Here is an 18,772-nt window from a genome sequence, read left to right as displayed (position 1 = left end):
GAAGGCTTGCGGCACTTAGTCCCGCCTCGCCCGGGGAACGTGGGATTGGCGCTGCACGCAGCCAATCCGCTTGCAGGGCGTTCGGCTCTGAAAACTTCCGCAAGCTGCGCTGCGCTGTGCTGAGTTTGACCACTGGCGTTCGGCCTTGAGGAGACGCAGTCGCTGCGAAGCGGATCCTCCTCCTCTGAGCCGGCCGCCGGGAGTGTGGCGGCGGGTGAGTGGGCACGAACCGCCCCAGGGGTTGTGCTGCTGCCTGCGGCGGTAGGAAGCTGCTGGCTGGCCTGGGTCAGCCAAAGTGGGAAAAGTGGGCTCTGGCTTTGTCCGCAGCTCCCTGTCCGGCGGTGCCAGCCAAGTGGCCCCCGAGGCTTGCTCCCCCAATCTTTGTCGTGCCCCTGCCCTGATAGGATGTGCAGCTCCGAGAAGGAAGGGGGTGAGAGGGGAGGTGCTGCGGCGGTAGAGGCAGCGGCTTTTGCTGAGCTTCCACGGTCCGGGAGCTCCAGCCATCTGGTGGGTCGCTGCGAGTCGCCACCCTCAAGGCATCCGCGGGGTCAGAGGCGAGAGACTCTTCGCTGCCTGAAGTCATTGTTTGCCAGTCTCGGGAGACTCCCTGGAAAGGTTTTCTGAACAGCAGTAGGGTCAGTAGTAGCACACCAGCTTTGCCTTCCGGCTCAGATGTAAATTTTAAGCCTCTTTAGAGCATATTTTTCCCGTCCTATGTATGGGAAGTGGGAAAGTGTCTTGAGAGCTGGTATGTTCTGACTATAGCATATAAAAATGTATGATATGATACACATTATTTTTATATGCTAAAAGTAATATGTGGGTGTTCAGATTAGAAAAAATATTTACACACGTAAATTTGAGACTTTTGCGTCGTTTTGGTGTAACCAGTTTTCGTCACCATAAGCCTTGATGCCTTGATGCGTTCCATAGACTTTTGGAGGGAGAAGGGGACATTGTACTACGGAAACACTTGTTGGATGGGGTTATGAGAAATTCTTTTCTCAGCCCCAACGCTGTAGTAGTTCACATATTTTTTTAAATCAGAGCTGTTCCAAATACAGTCTGACCCTCTGTCCTCCCTCCAGTCTCACTTTTCGGTTTTTACCGGGATGATAGGTATTCTTCAGGACAGTTTTTTTGTTTAAGGGATAGTTATACCCAAGCAAATATCATTAAAACAACTGGGAGCTATTATCATTTCTTCTTTTGGTGTTCATCTTGAATACAAAAGGGAAAGGGAACAACTTTTAAAAGAAAGATAGGAAAAAACTAAAGTTTTAGGGGAATTGACTAGAGTTAAAATATGCAGAAGAAAGACCCATTGTTTTAACCTAATTGTGTCATGAAATTGAGAAACAAACCTTATCCCTTGACCATTTAAATTTTCCACCACCTGTGTTTCTCCCAGGTTGTCAGTGTTCAAAAAGGAATGATTTGAACTGTGACCACTCTTTATGGATACAACATTACATTGGGTATTAGGTATAAGAGTCTGGCTACTCACAACAGACTGGCTGGGTCAGCTTTGCTTTCTTTATATTAATTTGTTCTATTAGTGCATTTAGCCTCTGAGTTTTCACTTTGCTCTTACAAGAAAATGTAGTTTTTTTCTTTGAGTTTTCCTGCCCATTATTTCATTGAGTAAAACCAATGTGCTGAAAGACAAGCTTTAAGAAAGGGATTTTAACCGTTTATTTTGCAACCAAAAACCTTAAAAAATAAGTCTTGTCTTACCATAAAGTCAGATGTTAAGAGTTCTGTACTGCCTTTGTCAGCATCTGCAAGTAGCAAATTGTCAGGGTGGGCTCTGTGTGAGTGTGGGTGGGGGTGTTTGTTCTATTTCAGAGCAACTAGGAAGAAATAATCCTAGCTAACACACTTATTTTGTCATGTCAGAATTAAGAGTATTTAGGTTTCCAGTTATGTCAGTGTTGATTCATTCCATTGCTTTCCTACAGAGCAAACATGAATGTTGGAGTTGCCCACAGCGAGGTGAATCCAAATACCCGTGTAATGAACAGCCGGGGTATGTGGCTGACATATGCATTGGGAGTTGGCTTACTTCATATTGTCTTACTCAGTATTCCCTTCTTCAGTGTTCCTGTTGCTTGGACCTTAACAAATGTTATACATAATCTGGTAAGAATTTCACCTTATACTAAACATTTGAAAGCTTAAGGTTTAATGGTTGTTAGGGACCGGGGGAGGAAAGAATGGGGAGTTATTATTTAATGGTTACAGTTTCAGTTTTGCAAGATGCAGAGTTCTGGAGATGGATGGTTGTGATGGTTGTATAACAATGTGAATGTACTTTATATCACTGTACACTTAAAAATGGTTAATGTACATTTTATGTTAAGTATATTTAAATAGTTTTTTTTAAAAGCTTAAAGTTTTTTTATAAGGAAGAAAAGCATGACTTAGTTTTTTTAAGTTATATGAGCTATAACTCACAATATAAAATTCACCCATTTACACTTTAAACTTATATAATTTTATCAACCAATGTCACCCCAATAAATTTAATAAAAAATTAAATAAAATGTTTGTGATCATTAGTATATATGACAATTTTGAAGAATTTTAATCTGAAATAGGTTTGTATTTTTCTATATTTATATCTAAACATTGGGCCATTTTTCTAACACTTTTCTCCTATTGGTTTTATAGAATCTAAAAAATAGTAGGCCATTTTAGCAAAAATTACAAGTCACTATAATTCAGGCTACTATAATATATTAACCAGAATGTTTGAGAAGAAGTAATTATGTTTTTTGGTCAACTGGAGTCTAATGAACATTTTTGGTTTCAATCCTTGTTAAGTTTCTAAATGGTATAAGTATACTTTCCTGCTTCAGTATAGAAATTTTGAGCTTAATCATATTTTATATGATTCTTATGGTGCCTTAGCTTCTTCATGTTGACTATCACTCTTCTGTATTACATGATAGCTCTACAAATGATCAGAGGTTTGAACACTTCTAGTAACCATATCATGCAACTTTGGAAATTGCCTGTTTAAAAAAAAAATCCAATAGTGATTTTTCTTGTCTTTAACACCTATTAAAGTAGAATGAATCGGGGAGAAATCCAGTTAATTGACTTTCAGTTGAATCCAAATTAACTATATATTTTAGAGATATCCAAAAAATTAAGAACTTAGAATTAAGACAGAAAAATGTAGGAAAAATGTATTTTTAAAATTAATATTATTTTATTTCTTCTGGAGAGTATTTGAAGTTGACTGGAGGAGGACAAGGATGATGGTGGTAGTAGAAATAAGAGGATGTGCATTTAGTGCATTTTCTGTGATAGACTTTGGTATAGCAAACACTGTTTTTAAATAGTGACTTCTCTAAGTAGTTGACATTAATCATATCTCTTTTATTGGAATTCTTTTCCTTTGGTTTTCAGGGGATTGCTTTTTCCTAGACATATTTCTTATCTTTCCTTTTGTATTTCTTCTTGCACTGTGTTCCTTCTCTTTTCCTAAGGTTCTATTCTTCATGTCTTCTTATACTATATATTCTAAGTTACTTTATCTTTCCATATTTTCAGTTTTACCCGTAAAATGATGTTTTACATATTAATATTGCCAGATCACCTTGTACCTTAAACCAAGCAGGTATAAATTGTACTCATTCCTGATCTATTCCTTATACCTACAGTCTATTCTTCTTTGTTCCTAATCTAATCTAAAGGCACCATTGTCTGTTCTGTAAGCCAGGCCAGATAGCTGAATGTCAAAGGAAATGTGTATCATCCAAACTGAGACCGTGTTGAGAGTAAAGGGGAGCTCTAGTAATAACTACTTTAAGAGAATAGGTGCAAATCAGGACCATCCATGCAAACTTGCATAATGGTCTCTCTAGTCTTAGGGTAACTCCTTTTCCTTTATATTTTATATCTATGTAGTCAAAGCCCTGCTTTACTGTCTCTCAACTTGTTCCCCACTGTCATTGCTGTAATTCATACACTTATTTTTCTTAGGTGGATTACTCCAGCAGATAAATGGTCTCCTTGATGTTCCTCTACTCTACTCTCCTCCATCCCGTGTTGGTAGAGTGATAGTTTTAAAGTGCATGTCTGCTGAAGACACATTCTTTAAGTCCTTCAATGACCCCCTGTTACATTCATAGCAAAATGCCAAGTTCCTTGTGTGGGATACATACAAGACCAGTTGCTAACTGTGCAGAGGGCAAGAAAGGGACTCAAGCTTATCTCAGCCCATCACCAAATACAAGTTATGCTGTAACAATAATGAAAATCGCCTTGCTCTCACCTTTTTGCTTTGCCTTAGGCTCTTCTTCCACCATTTTAATATCCCTCTCTTTTTCTTGCTCTGCCTGACTTGATTCCTACTTGTCCGGGAAAACTGTACTCAAATATTAACATGCTGCATTCTTTTATCATGTATTTATGATAGTTTTATAATTAGTAGTTTATCTCTGTATTTTTAATTTCTGTATCTCCAAAGACCTATTTAAATGTTTGCTGAATAAATTAGTCTGTATTGTCATGTAACTTTTCCTTCTCCAGTGGCACATGTATTAAATATACTTCAGAAGTCATCTCTGCCCCTCATGTTTTCAATTTGGTTGACTGAGATTGAGGCACACTATATGACAACAGACAAAGGATAGGTAATTGGCAACATGTAGGGAAACAAACTTCTGACTTACTATTGTAGTTCATCACACTAAAAACCTAACTAACCAGCTATAGCTGTAGCAAAAATTACAAGACACTGTAATTCAGGCTACTATAATATATTAACCAGAATGCTTCAAAAGAAGTAATTATATGACTCCAAATTTAAGTTTCTTTTGAAGGTAGCCTACATTAAACCAATTAAAAATGTGAAATACATGCTAAATGCTTTTAAATATGGGAAAATAGATCTAGTTGTTATCCCTAGTTAGAAAAAATACTGTCTTTGTCTTTCTGAACCATATGTAGAAACCTAGTGATAGTTTTTAAAGGCTAAGTGTCCTGTTCAGTTTCATATATGCGTACATACCCTGTGTCTTGTACATTAAACCACTTCATTAAACGTTTGTTGAGTTAAATCCAATTGAGCATGAGTCCATTCCTCTACAGCTCAGGTGTTATTGCAGCCAAACATCTTCTAAAATTTCAGATCACTAATTTTTCTATTTTTTCAATATATTTATTTTTAAAAAATGATACGGCATCATGACTTCTGTTTCATGATAATATTTAGGCTTTATTCTGTTACTGTTTCCTCAGACAGTGATCTTGCAATGAAGCACTACCTGTCAATCTAAATGGATATCATAATCTCAAAGAAACAAAATCTAGTATACATAGTTTTTTTACTTATTAACCACAAAATGAAATGTTTAAACATATCACTGGACAGATTCGTTTTTAGTGATATTTCTTTGATTTTTAAAAACTAACTTCAAAAGAAACACTATTAAGGCACATTTGTGAATTCAAAAGCAAATTGAGTTGAATATTATACCTATTACATCAAACCATCTTTGTTGCTTTGGAAGAGAATTCTTGGAACAAAGACAGTCTTACTATTAAATATTTTCAAAACCATTTCCCGATACAGAGATTTTGTTTATGATTTACCAATTTATATGTTTTTATCATTTTTAAGTATCATCAGATTTACTAATGTAACACTCTGAACTTTCCTACACATTGGGGAAAAGGTAGCCCTATTTCCTAATTGGAAAGTTGTTAGGAAGTCTAAATGCAATAATGTAAAGCTACCCTGATGTTACTTTTTGTTTACTTTTAATTTAATAAGAGATGAAAGCAGGTTACTTTTTACTGATTTTCACCAGATAATATTTATATGTCCCTGGAAGCTTTATTTTACTACGAAGAAACTGGCCACAGCCTTTCACAATAATATGAAAGCTTAAAACTTGAGCTGTTAAGGTAAATTATACTCTGTCACAAATACTCTGGAACTATCTTATGCTTACCGACAAATACCAATTTTGTATTTGATACTGATTATATACCTTCTTGTTTGTTTTCCAGGGGATGTATGTATTTTTACATGCAGTAAAAGGAACACCTTTTGAAACTCCTGACCAGGGTAGAGCAAGGCTCCTAACTCATTGGGAACAACTAGATTATGGAGTACAGTTTACATCTTCACGGAAGTTTTTCACAATTTCTCCAATAATTCTGTAAGTGGTGGGAACTTTTAGGTATGAGGGGGATTGGATTACAGGAAGCTATCCTTTTATTAGAGTGACTTTGAATTAGAAACAATATTTTGTTGAAAACCTCTATCAATAAACACCTACCTCAGTATAAAATGCAAGTAAAATCTTTAACAAGCAGATAATAAACTAGTTTTCACTTCAGTCAATAACGTATGGAGACATTACATGCTCATATGTATGCGTAGACATTCCAGGGTATACAAGTCAAATGTATTTTAGTTCATTTCTAAGTCGCTTATAAGAAGAATAAACACATAATCTTATTTATATTCTACTATCAGATTAATCTTCCCTAAAGAAGGATTTCGAGGATATCAGACACATTTCATTAACCACCTGCCTCATTTGGATATTCAAACTCTGTGGGAGACAGTATGGTTTAGAGAAAACAGAGGTTAGGCTTTCATTATAGGACAGACCTGGGTGGAATCCTCTATCACTCAGCCAGCTTGGTTTGCTCATAAATGAAATTCTGACCAGTGACACCTAACTCAATCTGATGTTGTAAGAAATAAATTAGATAACATCTATCTGTAAATCATCTAACCTTGTATCTGGTATCCAATTTCTTCCTATTACCTGATATTGAGGGCTCTGCACAAAATGTTCCCACCTCCATTTTTCTTGATGTTCATATTTAACCCCTACCCAACTCCTACTTTTTCAAGTTCTTCTAAGCAGCATTTCTTGAATACTTCATGTGTAGTCCTCTTTCTATGCCTTGGTTTAAATCACTTATCCCACCTGAAATGCCTTCTCCTTTCTTAATTTATGTCTGACTCTTCTTTTAATATTAAAATTGTATCTCTTCAGTGAAGTCTTTTCCTGAGCACCCAACCTGCAGTGATAATGCTCTGCTTTGAACTCCCATAGTAGTTATATATCCCTTATTTATGCCGCTTTGTATTATTTCTGTTATTACAAGTGTTTTATTTCTGCAAAAATTGTTAAGTGCATAGATTGCTTTGAATTCCGCACTCAGTACAGTTGCTAACAGGTAATAGATGTTTCACATATATCTTAATCAAACACTATTATGTATAGCTTATTCATAATAATATACCCACAATAGAATCAGTGGAGTCTGGAGTAGTTAGAAAGACTTCCTGGAGGTGTTAGAATTCTTTAAACTGTGAGTTAAAGGAGGGCAGGTTTTGGATAGATGTGCAAGTAAGGGAAGGCATTTTCAAATGAAAAGTATAAACTGATCATAAAGAGTTAGGTTATTTTTTTCTTTATAGAACTTTGAGGAAATTTTTAAATTTTTATATTGTTTTAGCCCCATATAAAATTAATGTCAAAAGAAAAATGATTTATATGGTCTAACAACAATAAAGGAAATAATAAGAATAATAGTTATTCAAACAGTCCTAAATTTGGATTTCAACTATACTGCTTTCTAGCTTTGTGACTTTTGGCCATTTTCGTGAAAACCTGTTTCCTCATCTATAAAATGTTGAGGATTGCATTATAATACATGTAAAAACTAACATATACTGAATTTTCAATAAGAGCTGTCACAAAAAAGATCAACTGAGATGTACCTGTGTACAACATCCATATTTCTTAAAACATATTTTTGACTCACAGCTATGATTTCAAATGTTCTATGATTAATTTTCTTATATAACTGAAGAAACAGCATTAAAGCCATGTATAAAGCATTGATACTTTTCAGAGTGCTTTCATATTTTCTTATTTGATCGTTTGTCAGATAGGTGGGATGTGCAATGTTATCCCAGATTTTTAGATAAACAAACAGTCTCAAATGTACTACCTTGCTCCAAATCTTGCAGCTAGTTGGAGTCAAGAGCCCAGATTAAACGCTAAATTTCTAGCTTCTAATACAGGTCTCTTTCCAGTATATCCTTTAGCAAACGAACGCTATCATACTGATTCCCACCTGGTTTCGCATTTCCTTAGAGGGTTGTCTAGGTTTTCTTAAGAGTCAAGTAATTTTCATAAAATCTGCACTTACAATTAGTCTTCATTAAAAGACATAAAGGGAACATATGCTACAGTATGATAAGGAGAAGCCATTCCAAGATTTTTTATTGCCAACATACCAGATTATAGATTAAACCCATAATGATGATGGGAAATGAAATGAGCTTACTAAATGCAAGTGGTATCCTATTTTGTTCAGTAAACAGAGTATAAAAACCGTCTTCAAGTATATGAAAGCAGGAAGAAAGGGTTTAAAGACTGAGGAATATGGATCATTCTCAAGAAAGAATTTTCTGACTATATAATTTGTAAAGTAGGTGAAAGATTATAGAATGTCTCAATTTAGACGGTTCTGAAAATGATGTATACAGCTCTAATATTTTTAGTCATACTTGAAAATAGCTTTTCTTTTCTAACCATATCTAACCACTTATCTCCCCTTATGAGAACTAATAACGGTAATTGGCAGAAAAGCTGTAAGAATACTTTCCTATGTACCCTAAAATCACTAATTAGACAAACACCCATATGCAAAATGACTTCTTAGTTATGATAAAGTAAGGTATGGTGTTTTATTCTTTACATCCTATCTATACTAGGGTATTCTAGTAGGGACCAGGTAATATATCTGTACTATGTATCCTTGAGTAAAAGACATTGTGACTTGGTGATTAATGGTCTTACAGGTGGCTTAGGCTTGTTAAAACAAATTCTCAGATGTTGGGTGTCTTTGAATATGTATATATGCTTAGTTATAGCAAAACAGCTGGAATTTTACAACAGTGTCTTTAAAGTTTCCAGTTAAACTGGTTATAGACATGTTCACCCACAGTATGGAACTGAAACCATCAAAAGGGCAATCACGTATTTGTTTTCTTTCAAAGATACTAACTGTATTAATGCACTAACACCCCATGTTCCATAACTTGACAGCAGTGGTTATTAGCCTTTTGGTGGATCACAAAATCCTTTGAGAATATGATGGATCCTTTGGATCTGGATCTTCTCTTCAGAAACATACCCATAAATACAAAACTGCACCCAAAATTTCAGGGAGTGTATAAACCCTAATTTGGAAGCCTGCTTTAAAGGATGCTAAGTAGCAAATGTATTCTATTAAATGCATTTGACATAATTGCAGAAATGCAAAATGTGCACATATGCCTCCATTAAACAAATATTTAAATCCAAAATAAAATTAATTTAGGTACCCAAACCAAATGTTTCCTCTTGTTTGTGTGCTCAAAAATGATTCTTCTTTTAGGTATTTATGTTTCAGTGGCCTCTTTTCTATTTTTAAATTTTTTTTAAAATTCCACATAATTTTATTTTTAGATGTTATATGTATTCTTAACTTTTATTTCTACAGATATTTTCTGGCAAGTTTCTATACGAAGTATGATCGAACTCACTTCATCTTAAACACAGCTTCTCTCATGAGTGTGCTAATTCCCAAAATGCCACAGCTACATGGTGTGCGGATCTTTGGAATTAATAAGTATTGAAAATTTTTGAAACTGAAGAAAAATTTTTACAACTACTGAGTTGCCTATAAGAAAGGATGGTTAGTAAACTGCACTGCTTCTGTGATAGCGTGACATGAGGGGTATTTACATTGGAGAGCCAATTGCTGGTTCTTCATATGCTATTTTGAAGTGCAGATTTTTACTAGAGGATGCCTCTGTTTAATACATCTGGTATATTTCTGAAAAGAGGCTTAATAGGCAGGCTGGGCAGGCCCAGCTTATAAGTTAAAGCTATAAACTATAAGCTATAAAGTGAGGGGTTAGTAGATAAATCCAAGGAAATAGATTTATAAGAAACTAAGACCAGCTTAGCTTATATTGAATGGGCATTATGTTAGGAGAAAAAGAAATTCCAATCATTCAGTCATGGTCAGTTTAAGCTGGCTTACATGTAAACCAGAATCATCTCTTTACGAGTTTATAGTAGATTATTTTTAATACCATATATATTCCTCTTGTGTTATATAAGAGGATGTATACCCTCTTGTTTTATACAAGCCAAACCCTACCTTATGAGTCTACTTTTTTTCGTTTTGCTAGCTCAACATTGTGTGTTGATAGATGAAGTCATTAACTTACTGAGTTTATGGAGGTCCACTTTTATGACTGATTGATAATAGAAGATAGCCAGGCATCTTAGAAATAGCCTCTGAGTCAGCCGCCTAATTTTGGAACAAAGTAGGTTTGCTGCTTTTGCAGACATAAGCCTGCTAAACCAATTAAAATAATTTATTTTACACAGTTAAAGTATATGGTAATTTAAAAGTCTCTGCTTATTTGATTGAGCTATCTAATTGTTAAAGTCTGCCATTCTTTAGAAAAGGAAATATAAAATAGATAACTATATAGCCAACGTGTGGTCTGGCAGAAACTGCTTCTCTAGCAGTAGTACCAGAGTAAATAATGGAGTATTTTTTAGCAGTCCTGGAGTAAAAGATAACTTTGTCTTTTTTAGCCTTCCTATTCTCAATCCCCACATGTTGCCTTTCATTACACGAGTCTTAGTGTAGATAACCCAATGTGATAGTTACTTCCAAAGCAGCAACCATACTGAATTCTTATGACTTAGAGAAGCATCTTGTAGTTGCTAACATTAATTGCAAGAAATAACTATATACTATTTTGAGAAATATGTCCAACAAACGAACTTCTAATATGGGATAAAACTGAAAAAATTAGTAACATTTGTAAACAAAATTGAAAAGTGTTACAGAGCAACTTAAAAATCAATTTGTTTCAATAAACTGACTTTTGTGGGGTAATGATCATTGTTCTGTATTTCAAAAGTACTGACTTTAGAAATCAGTTGTATGATAATGCCTTTGTATGTTTGTCTTTTCCCGTGTATTTTTAAATAACCAGTAATGTATACTTCAATAAATTTTTTTCTCTTTGGTTTAGGATTATTGCAAGATCTCTCAAAATTCAGTCGTCAATATTATACTTTTATTTTTCAAGGGTTTTGTTTTTTTAAGCAACTGAATTTGTACAATTAGAGTAGTTAAAAATATCCCTTTGTTTTTCTTCATTTTAAAGTTTATCTCAAAAGGCTTACATTTTTTTGCAGAGACTTCAGAGATAGAAATCCGGCTCTAATCCAGGCCTTGTTCTGTTTTCCCCACTCTTCGCCCTTCAGTTTTTAAAAAAAATACTATTCAGTAGCTTGGAGGGTCCACTTTGTTGTAGGTATTGTTTTAGGTATTGTGGGTAGTTTATAAACAAGTCCTTTTTCTCATGTGCTTACATTCAAGTTGGAGAATGGATAATAAATGAGTAAATAAATACATATGATGAATAAATGCCATGGAAGGAAAAAAGTTAAGCAGGTGAAAGGCAGGAGAGCCTGCCTCAGAAGGGCTTCCCTATAGATCTTAACTCAGGTGACGTCACTGATGGACACAGACCTTACTGATGTGAAGGAGTAAGCAGTACAAAGATGTGGAGAAAGAGGTCTCCCAGTATAAGTAATGACATATTGAGGCATGAATGAGGGTGGTGTGTTTGAGGAAAAACAAGACAGCCACTGGGGCTAGAAAGGAGTAATAAGGAGGATGAGATGGTGGCAAATGAGATCAGAGAAGTATGTAGGGGTCAGATCATATAGGGCTTTAGAGACCAAGGTAATGAGTAAACTTTACGCTAAACTTGACAAAGCCATTGGAGAGTTTTACACAGATGAGAGGGATCTATTTTTTTTTTTTAAAGGTTAGGGCTAATGTTGAAAATAAACTGGAAGGGAATTGGAAGCAGGAAGAATAGTTTGGAAACTACTACAGGCAAGAGGTAGCTCAGATTAGGGAAACAGCCAATGAAGTGGTGAGAAGTAGTCAGACTTGGGCTATACTCTGCAAATACAGCTCACAAAATGATGTACTGAATGCGGGATGGGGGAGGAAACTAAAATAACTCCTAATTTTTTGGCCTTAACGCCTACATGAATGGTTGTGTTAAATACGGAAACTTTCCAATTTCACAAATTTGTACAGTTTAATGTAAAACAAAACAAAACACGTTTTTTTTTTAAAAATACAATGACTGTTACTTGGAACAAAATCAATTGTTACTCTATAATTGCTCCAAATTTCAAGTCAGGAGATATAATGGCAATTTCTAAATAGGCATGAATTTAAAAATGCCATTCATTTGTGAGTGCCATTATTTCCTGCAGCAGTTATTAAACTCCACTAGTGGCTTCTAGTTCCATCATTTCTTTTCCATGTGCTTATTGGAATTCTGTAAGGAAGATTTTCCCTTCTCCATTTAATTATTCAGTCATTTATATTATGGGCTCATGCATATTTTATTCTTTGGTTTGTAATCCAATATCCTTATTAATTTGTTGCTCAAATTATCTTCCAGCTTTGGCCATTGGGAGCCAAAGTTCCCAGTGGAACTTTCCAAGTTTGGCTCCTGTGTCCTTTTGACCTGACCATCCATTTTTTAAAAAGCAAACAAACATAGAACTATATTTTTTAGGTTTTTGGCACTATTGTCTATTAAACTATAAAAATCCTAAGGGGCATAACAATATCTCCTTAACTAATATCTGCGTGAATTATTAGCCTTATAGAGCTGTATGATGCTACAAGTTGGAAAAGACCCTAGAGGCTATGTAATTCAACCTATCTTACCTTGAATTTTCATTAATGCTATGCCTCCATTCAGTTCTGTGTTAGTGCTAAAGAAGGACGACTTAAAATTTACACGGCTGCATTTTTGTAATGGAATTTATAGTTTGTTTTACACTGAAACATAATCTAATCCTTATTCTGTATAACTCAATTATTTAACTTTTAAACTTACCAACAGCACTGAATAAACATTACCAGAGACTTCACCATTTTCCATATGATATGTTTTCAAATTTATCCCACTATCCTGGTAATTCTGCTCCAAGTTTATTATTATTATTTTTTTTAAGTTTTTTATTGGGGTGTTGGGGGGATGGGAACAGCACTGGGGAATTGGGGGAAGGGGAACAGACAAGTTGCTGTCCTTTTGTTCTTCAGTCTAGTTGTGGAGGACGTTGCTTCACTGGCCCAAGTTGGCACCATCATTGCGCTCTTCCCGGGCGAGGCAGATCAGTCGCTGGCTTCTGGATGGCTGCTCACGGCGGCTGCTGGACGCTCATGCAGGGGCTGCAGCCTACGCCGTTGCTGGCGAGACTCACGAGACTCACAGCAGCCCAGCTCCAGGTTGAGCTCTTGTTCAGCATCTCAGCTGTAGAGGGCAGTGTCACTGGCCTCATATGTGGGATCCGAACTGGGGCCCTCTGGCATCCCAAGCCAGGTCTTAAACAACGCACCACTCGGCCAGCCCCAAGTTTACCATATTATTATATAACACTAGAGCTAACTACAAGAGGTGTTAAAATGTGATATCACTATAACAGTACCACTTCCCTTGTTCTGGATACTTTTTTTTTTTTTAATGAAGACTGTTATCATTTTAGCTATTTTAAAAGCCTCGTATCACTGCTTCACTTTATGATCACTAAAACCTCAAGTCTTCAACATATAGTATTATTAAATGATCGTTTTCTCTTCATGTATTTAATTAATGGATTTATTAACCAAAGTCTAAGGTTTCTTTTTTTTCCCTATAGAACCTCATCTTGTTAGATGTTAGCCTATTGATTTATCTTGGCTAGCTCAAATTAAATCTTGATTGTCATGCAATATATTTCTCCTACATTGTCTCCTATATTAATATATGTCTCCAGTAAATAAGATACCCAAAATACCATCATGCTAATCCTGAAGAAGACAAATGCAGCAACTCCGTCTAGACTGATGCAACTTATTATCTTTCTAACAGGACAGATACCCAAGAGTAATTCCCAAAACAATTACCTGGTATTATATGTTGATGTGGGAAATGTAAACAGGTTCAGTACTGGGAAGACAGGTATAGGTAAAATACTCTAAAAGGAAATTTGAAGTAGCATTTGGCAGGGAAGGAAGGTAGGCAAGAAAATAGCAAAGATAAACTCCTTCATTTTGCTTGATGTCAAAAAGAAAAGTAGTGAGATGTCTCTGTTTTTTATTTTACTCTGTAATTTCGGCTCCAGTTAAAAAGGATTCAGTTTGTTATATGGGGTTTAAAATTTTTTCATGTAGCTACAAATGAATGCATGAAAATTACAAACATCAAATTTAGAATACTGGATATGTTGATTATACAGCACATAATTCAACTGTATTTGGTGAAGTTTTATCTCTTAAACTGGGTGTTGGGTTCACAGAACTCATATGATTCTTAACACTTTCATAATTGAAATATTTCATAATTTAAAAATAGTTTAGTAAAAATATATTTGAATTTTATGCTCAGCACAGCCGTGTAATTTATTCCATTTCTTGATTCATTCAAGCTCTTAATAAACAAGGGTTATCGAAGTGACTCAACTTGTAGCTCTAAAGTTTTATATAATTTTAAGATTAGTAGATAAGCCAAATTTATCACAATGTCCTTTCATGATAATTGCATAATTATGTAGATAAAAATACATTCTTCTTAAATACAAGAACTATCGTAAAGAAACTACATCATTAACACTGGAGAATGAGCTCTTTTAAAATATAAACCGGAGGGGCTGGCCAAATGGCTCAGTTGGTTAAGAGCGGAGATCTGAGCAACAGGGTCGCCAGTTCAATTCCCACATAGGCCAGTGAGCTGCGCCCGAGCTCAGCTGCAAATAGGTGGCAGGATGGCACAGCTGGTGAGAGCATGTGCTCCTAACAACAAGGTTGCTGGTTTGACTCCCACATGGGATGGCGAGCTGCGCTCCTCACAACTAAGATTGAACACAGCACCTTGAGCTGAGTGGCCACGCACTGCTGACGGGAGGCCAGATGGCGACTGGACTTGGGAGCTGAGCTAGCTGTGCCCTCCACAACTAAGATTGAAGGATAACAAGTTGGCTGTTCCCCTTCCCCAATTCCCCAATAAAATCTTTAAAAAAAATAAAATAGAAACAGGAATTTTATAGTATGTAAATTTTCTGACTTTCTAATTATGTCATTACAAATTTTTATCAACAACACGTTTTTTAAAAACTTCCAGATTTTGCAAAAATTCTGTATGTTGATCCATCTTGTCAAGAAGATAAACATGCATTATTTTCATTTTATAATTTTTAAAATGGGAACAGAGAAGCCAGATGAATTATTGGCTATTGCCCAGGAAGATACCAGTATACCACCACATGAAAGCCTCATATAATGCTTTGAAACATTTGATTCTCCTATGAATTATCAAAACACATGCTTCTATCATGGCACTTAGCAGTGATAGGGAGTGTATATTAGAACAACAAAAAGATTCACCCTCTCCCTCCTATGCCAAAAACATATAGGCCCCACACACTTGAAAGTAAGATCATCTGAGTATGGCAAGTCCTCAGAAAATTAAACAACCATATGATCCAGCTTCTGGTTATATACCCAAAAATGGTGAAAGTAGGCACTGGAAAATATATTTGTACCACCCATGCTTATAGCAGCATTATTCACAATAGAAGGTGGAAGCAACCCAAGTGTCCATTGAAGGATGAATGGATAAACAAAATGAGATATACACAATGGAATATTCAGCTTTAAAAATAAGGAAATTCTGACACATGGTACAACATTGGCTGAATCTTGATGCTAGTGCTAAGTGAAATAAGTCAGTCACAAAAAGACAAATGTATGCTCCCACTTATATGAGGAACCTAGAGTAGTTAAGAGTCATAAAGAGAAAGAATGGTAGTTTCCAGGGGCTGGGGAGAAGGGGAAATGGGGAATTGGTATTTAATGGATACAGAGTTTCAGTTAGGGAAGATGAGAAAGCTTTGAAGATGGGTGGTAGTGATGGTTGCACAATAATACGAATGTACTTAATGCCATTGAACTGTACACCTAAAAATAGTTAAATGGGAAATTTTGTTACATATATTTTACCACAATAAAAAAATCTTAGGGGAAATTTGTAAAATAAGCATAATGGCTTAGCAAACAAAATAAAAAGCAAAATGTCTTCCAAAGATGAGGCTGATTGACAGTATTAACATTAATGAAAGAATGTTTCACATCAAGAGAGATTTGTCAGCAAAGAAACTTAGAGAGGAGAAAGGCAAACGACTGTCTTTTTAGTACAATCCAACCTATGAAGAACTAAGAAGTATGTGACTCAGGTGGGAAGGGCGCATCAGCCTTGAAACATGAGCCTTTAAAGCTCCAAACTTACTGCTATTGCTTCCATTCCATATTTACCAAACAATCTTCTGATTATAATTTGGATCTAGCTTTCACTGTAATTTAGTCAACACAGAGAAGGTGAGGATCAGTGAGCTCAACTATTGAGTTGTCGGAAAAGTCATGACGCATGTTTGCGACAGATGGAACTAGTTGATTTTTGGAAGTACTAGAGTAATTTGCATCTATGTTATTGCTATGTCATTTGATAGCTGACGGTTCTAGCTTCATTCTAAAAAGAATTTGAGCGATTTGGTTGAGTTTTGGAGATTTTACAACAAGTTGAAGATGGAAGACCAAACTGCATTTTTGCCATTTTTTCCTGTTTTACTTCCATAAAGGGAAGAATGCGCGTCAAGCTTGTGAAAAGTTGCATAAAGTTTATGGTGATAATTCTCTACAAGAACGTCAGTGCTAATGATGGTTCACGAAATTCCATGCTGGTGAGTTTTATCTCAACGATGCTCCTCGGTCAGGGAGGCCCACCGAGGTTGATGATGACAAAATAAAGGCATTGATCAAATCAAACCCATGTTACATGACACGAGAGATTGCAGAAACATTGAACATCTATCATTCAAGCGTTCACGACCACCTGAAGAAGCCGGGATACGTAAGCAAGCTTGATATTTGGGTTCTGCATGAACTCAAAGAAGTTCATTTGATGGCGCATATAAACATCTGCAATATGCTCATTATATGTGTGGAAAACGATCCTTTTTTGAAACGACATAACTGGTGATGAGAAGCGGATTGTTTACAACAATGTGGTGCACAAACGGTCTTCGTCCCGAAGTGATGATTCACCTCAAACGACATCAAAAGCAGACATTCATCAGAGGAAGGTTATGCTCTCAGTGTGGTGGGATTTTAAAGGTGTCGTGTTTTTCGAGCTCCTACCAAGGAACCAAACAATCAATTTGAATGCGTACTGTCGGAGCTGGACAGTTTGAACAAATCCATCATCCAGAAATGTCCAGAGCTTGTTCATTGTAAAGGAGTTGTGTTCCATCGCGACAACGCGAGAGCACACACAAGTTTGATCACCCGTCAAAAATTATTGGAGCTTGGGACTGGCCGAGTGGCGCATTGGTTAAGAGCTGGCCTGGGACACCAGAGGACCCCGGTTCGGATCCCACATGAGGGCCAGTGACATTGCCCTGTACAGCTAAGATGGTGAACAACAGCTCAACCTGGAGCTGGACTGCCGTGAGTCGCCGGCGACTGCTGCAGTGGGCAGCCAGCATGAGTGGCCAGCAACTGCAGTGAGCAGCCGTCCAGAAGCCAGCGACTGATCTGCCTCGCCCGGGAAGAGCGCAATGATGGTGCCAACTTGGGCCAGTGAAGCAACGTCCTCCACAACTAGACTGAAGAACAAAACCACAGCAACTTGTCTGTTCCCCTTCCCTCAATTCCCCAGCACTGTTCCCACCCCCCAAACCCCCAATAAAAATCTTAAAAAAAAATTTTTTTTGGAGCTTGGATGGGATGTGTTGCCACACCCACCATACTCACCTCACCTTGCGTTGTCAGACTTCCACTTGTTTTGCTCTCTTCAAAACTCCTTGCGTGGTATAACATTCAATTCAGATGAGGCTGTAAAGCAGCACCCTGTTCAGTTTTCACAAAGACAGGTCCTTCATATGAACGAGGAATTATGAAGCTCACTGAAAGATGGCAAAAGGTTATCAAACAAAACGGGCAATATATCATTGATGGATCTTTATTCTTTATATAAATAAATGACCTTTGAAATACATAGACAAAATATGTCATGACTTTTTCGACAACCCAATAGCTTAGCTCCTTCATCGTTGCATTTCTCATTATTATGGCTTTTACATAGCAGTTTATTAGCAAATTGAATGTGTGTCTAAGCACCCCAGAGTCCAGTAACTTCCAAATCTGATAAACCAATTGCAAGCCTTGATAAGAATCAGATGTTGAAACCCAGCAATCACACTGAGGTCCTTGTGGGCTATGGATAGATACATCCATGGCAAGCTACACCACCTTCCTCAAGCTCTCTCTCTCTCAATGCACACTTTTCATACTACTGTGTTGCAATGGACTGTTATTAGACTTGGTTCCTTGAAAATAGGGAATGGATCTTTTATCTCTAACAACTAATAAAGTATCTAGCACAAAGGGAAGAACCCAATATATATGTGATAAAATCTAATTTAGTAAGACATAATTAGGGAATGAGTATTATAAAGATTCTTCTATATATAATTTTTCTCTAAGGTTTGCAAATGAAAAGTTAGACAATAGCAGGGACAAAATGAGCATATTTCGATTTAGTTGGAACTCAATTCAAACTGAAGTTACAGTGGTTAGGCCA

The 18,772-nt window shown here is 36.4% G+C and overlaps 1 protein-coding gene across 2 annotated transcripts; it reads left to right on the top strand.

Annotated features, from left to right (window-relative positions):
* The first annotated feature begins 91 nt into the window (after window positions 1-91).
* On the top strand, window positions 92-13,028 carry ORMDL1 (ORMDL sphingolipid biosynthesis regulator 1). 2 transcript variants are annotated; one of them, XM_019626502.1, is made up of 4 exons: window positions 92-214; window positions 1,962-2,142; window positions 6,028-6,179; window positions 9,535-13,028. In XM_019626502.1, the coding sequence occupies exons 2-4, from the start codon at window positions 1,969-1,971 to the stop codon at window positions 9,668-9,670; spliced, it is 462 nt and encodes a 153-aa protein (XP_019482047.1). In that variant the 5' UTR covers window positions 92-214; window positions 1,962-1,968; the 3' UTR covers window positions 9,671-13,028. The 2 variants fall into 2 exon arrangements, with proteins under 2 accessions (XP_019482047.1, XP_019482048.1); XM_019626503.1 differs by lacking the exon at window positions 92-214 and adding an exon at window positions 405-635.
* The last annotated feature ends 5,744 nt before the right edge of the window (window positions 13,029-18,772 follow it).

This window comes from Hipposideros armiger, unplaced genomic scaffold, assembly GCF_001890085.2.
Source record: "Hipposideros armiger isolate ML-2016 unplaced genomic scaffold, ASM189008v1 scaffold_680, whole genome shotgun sequence".
In the NCBI taxonomy this organism is placed as follows: domain Eukaryota; kingdom Metazoa; phylum Chordata; class Mammalia; order Chiroptera; family Hipposideridae; genus Hipposideros; species Hipposideros armiger.
Note: the sequence above shows the minus strand (reverse complement) of the source record. Positions and strands in the feature narration are given on the sequence as shown.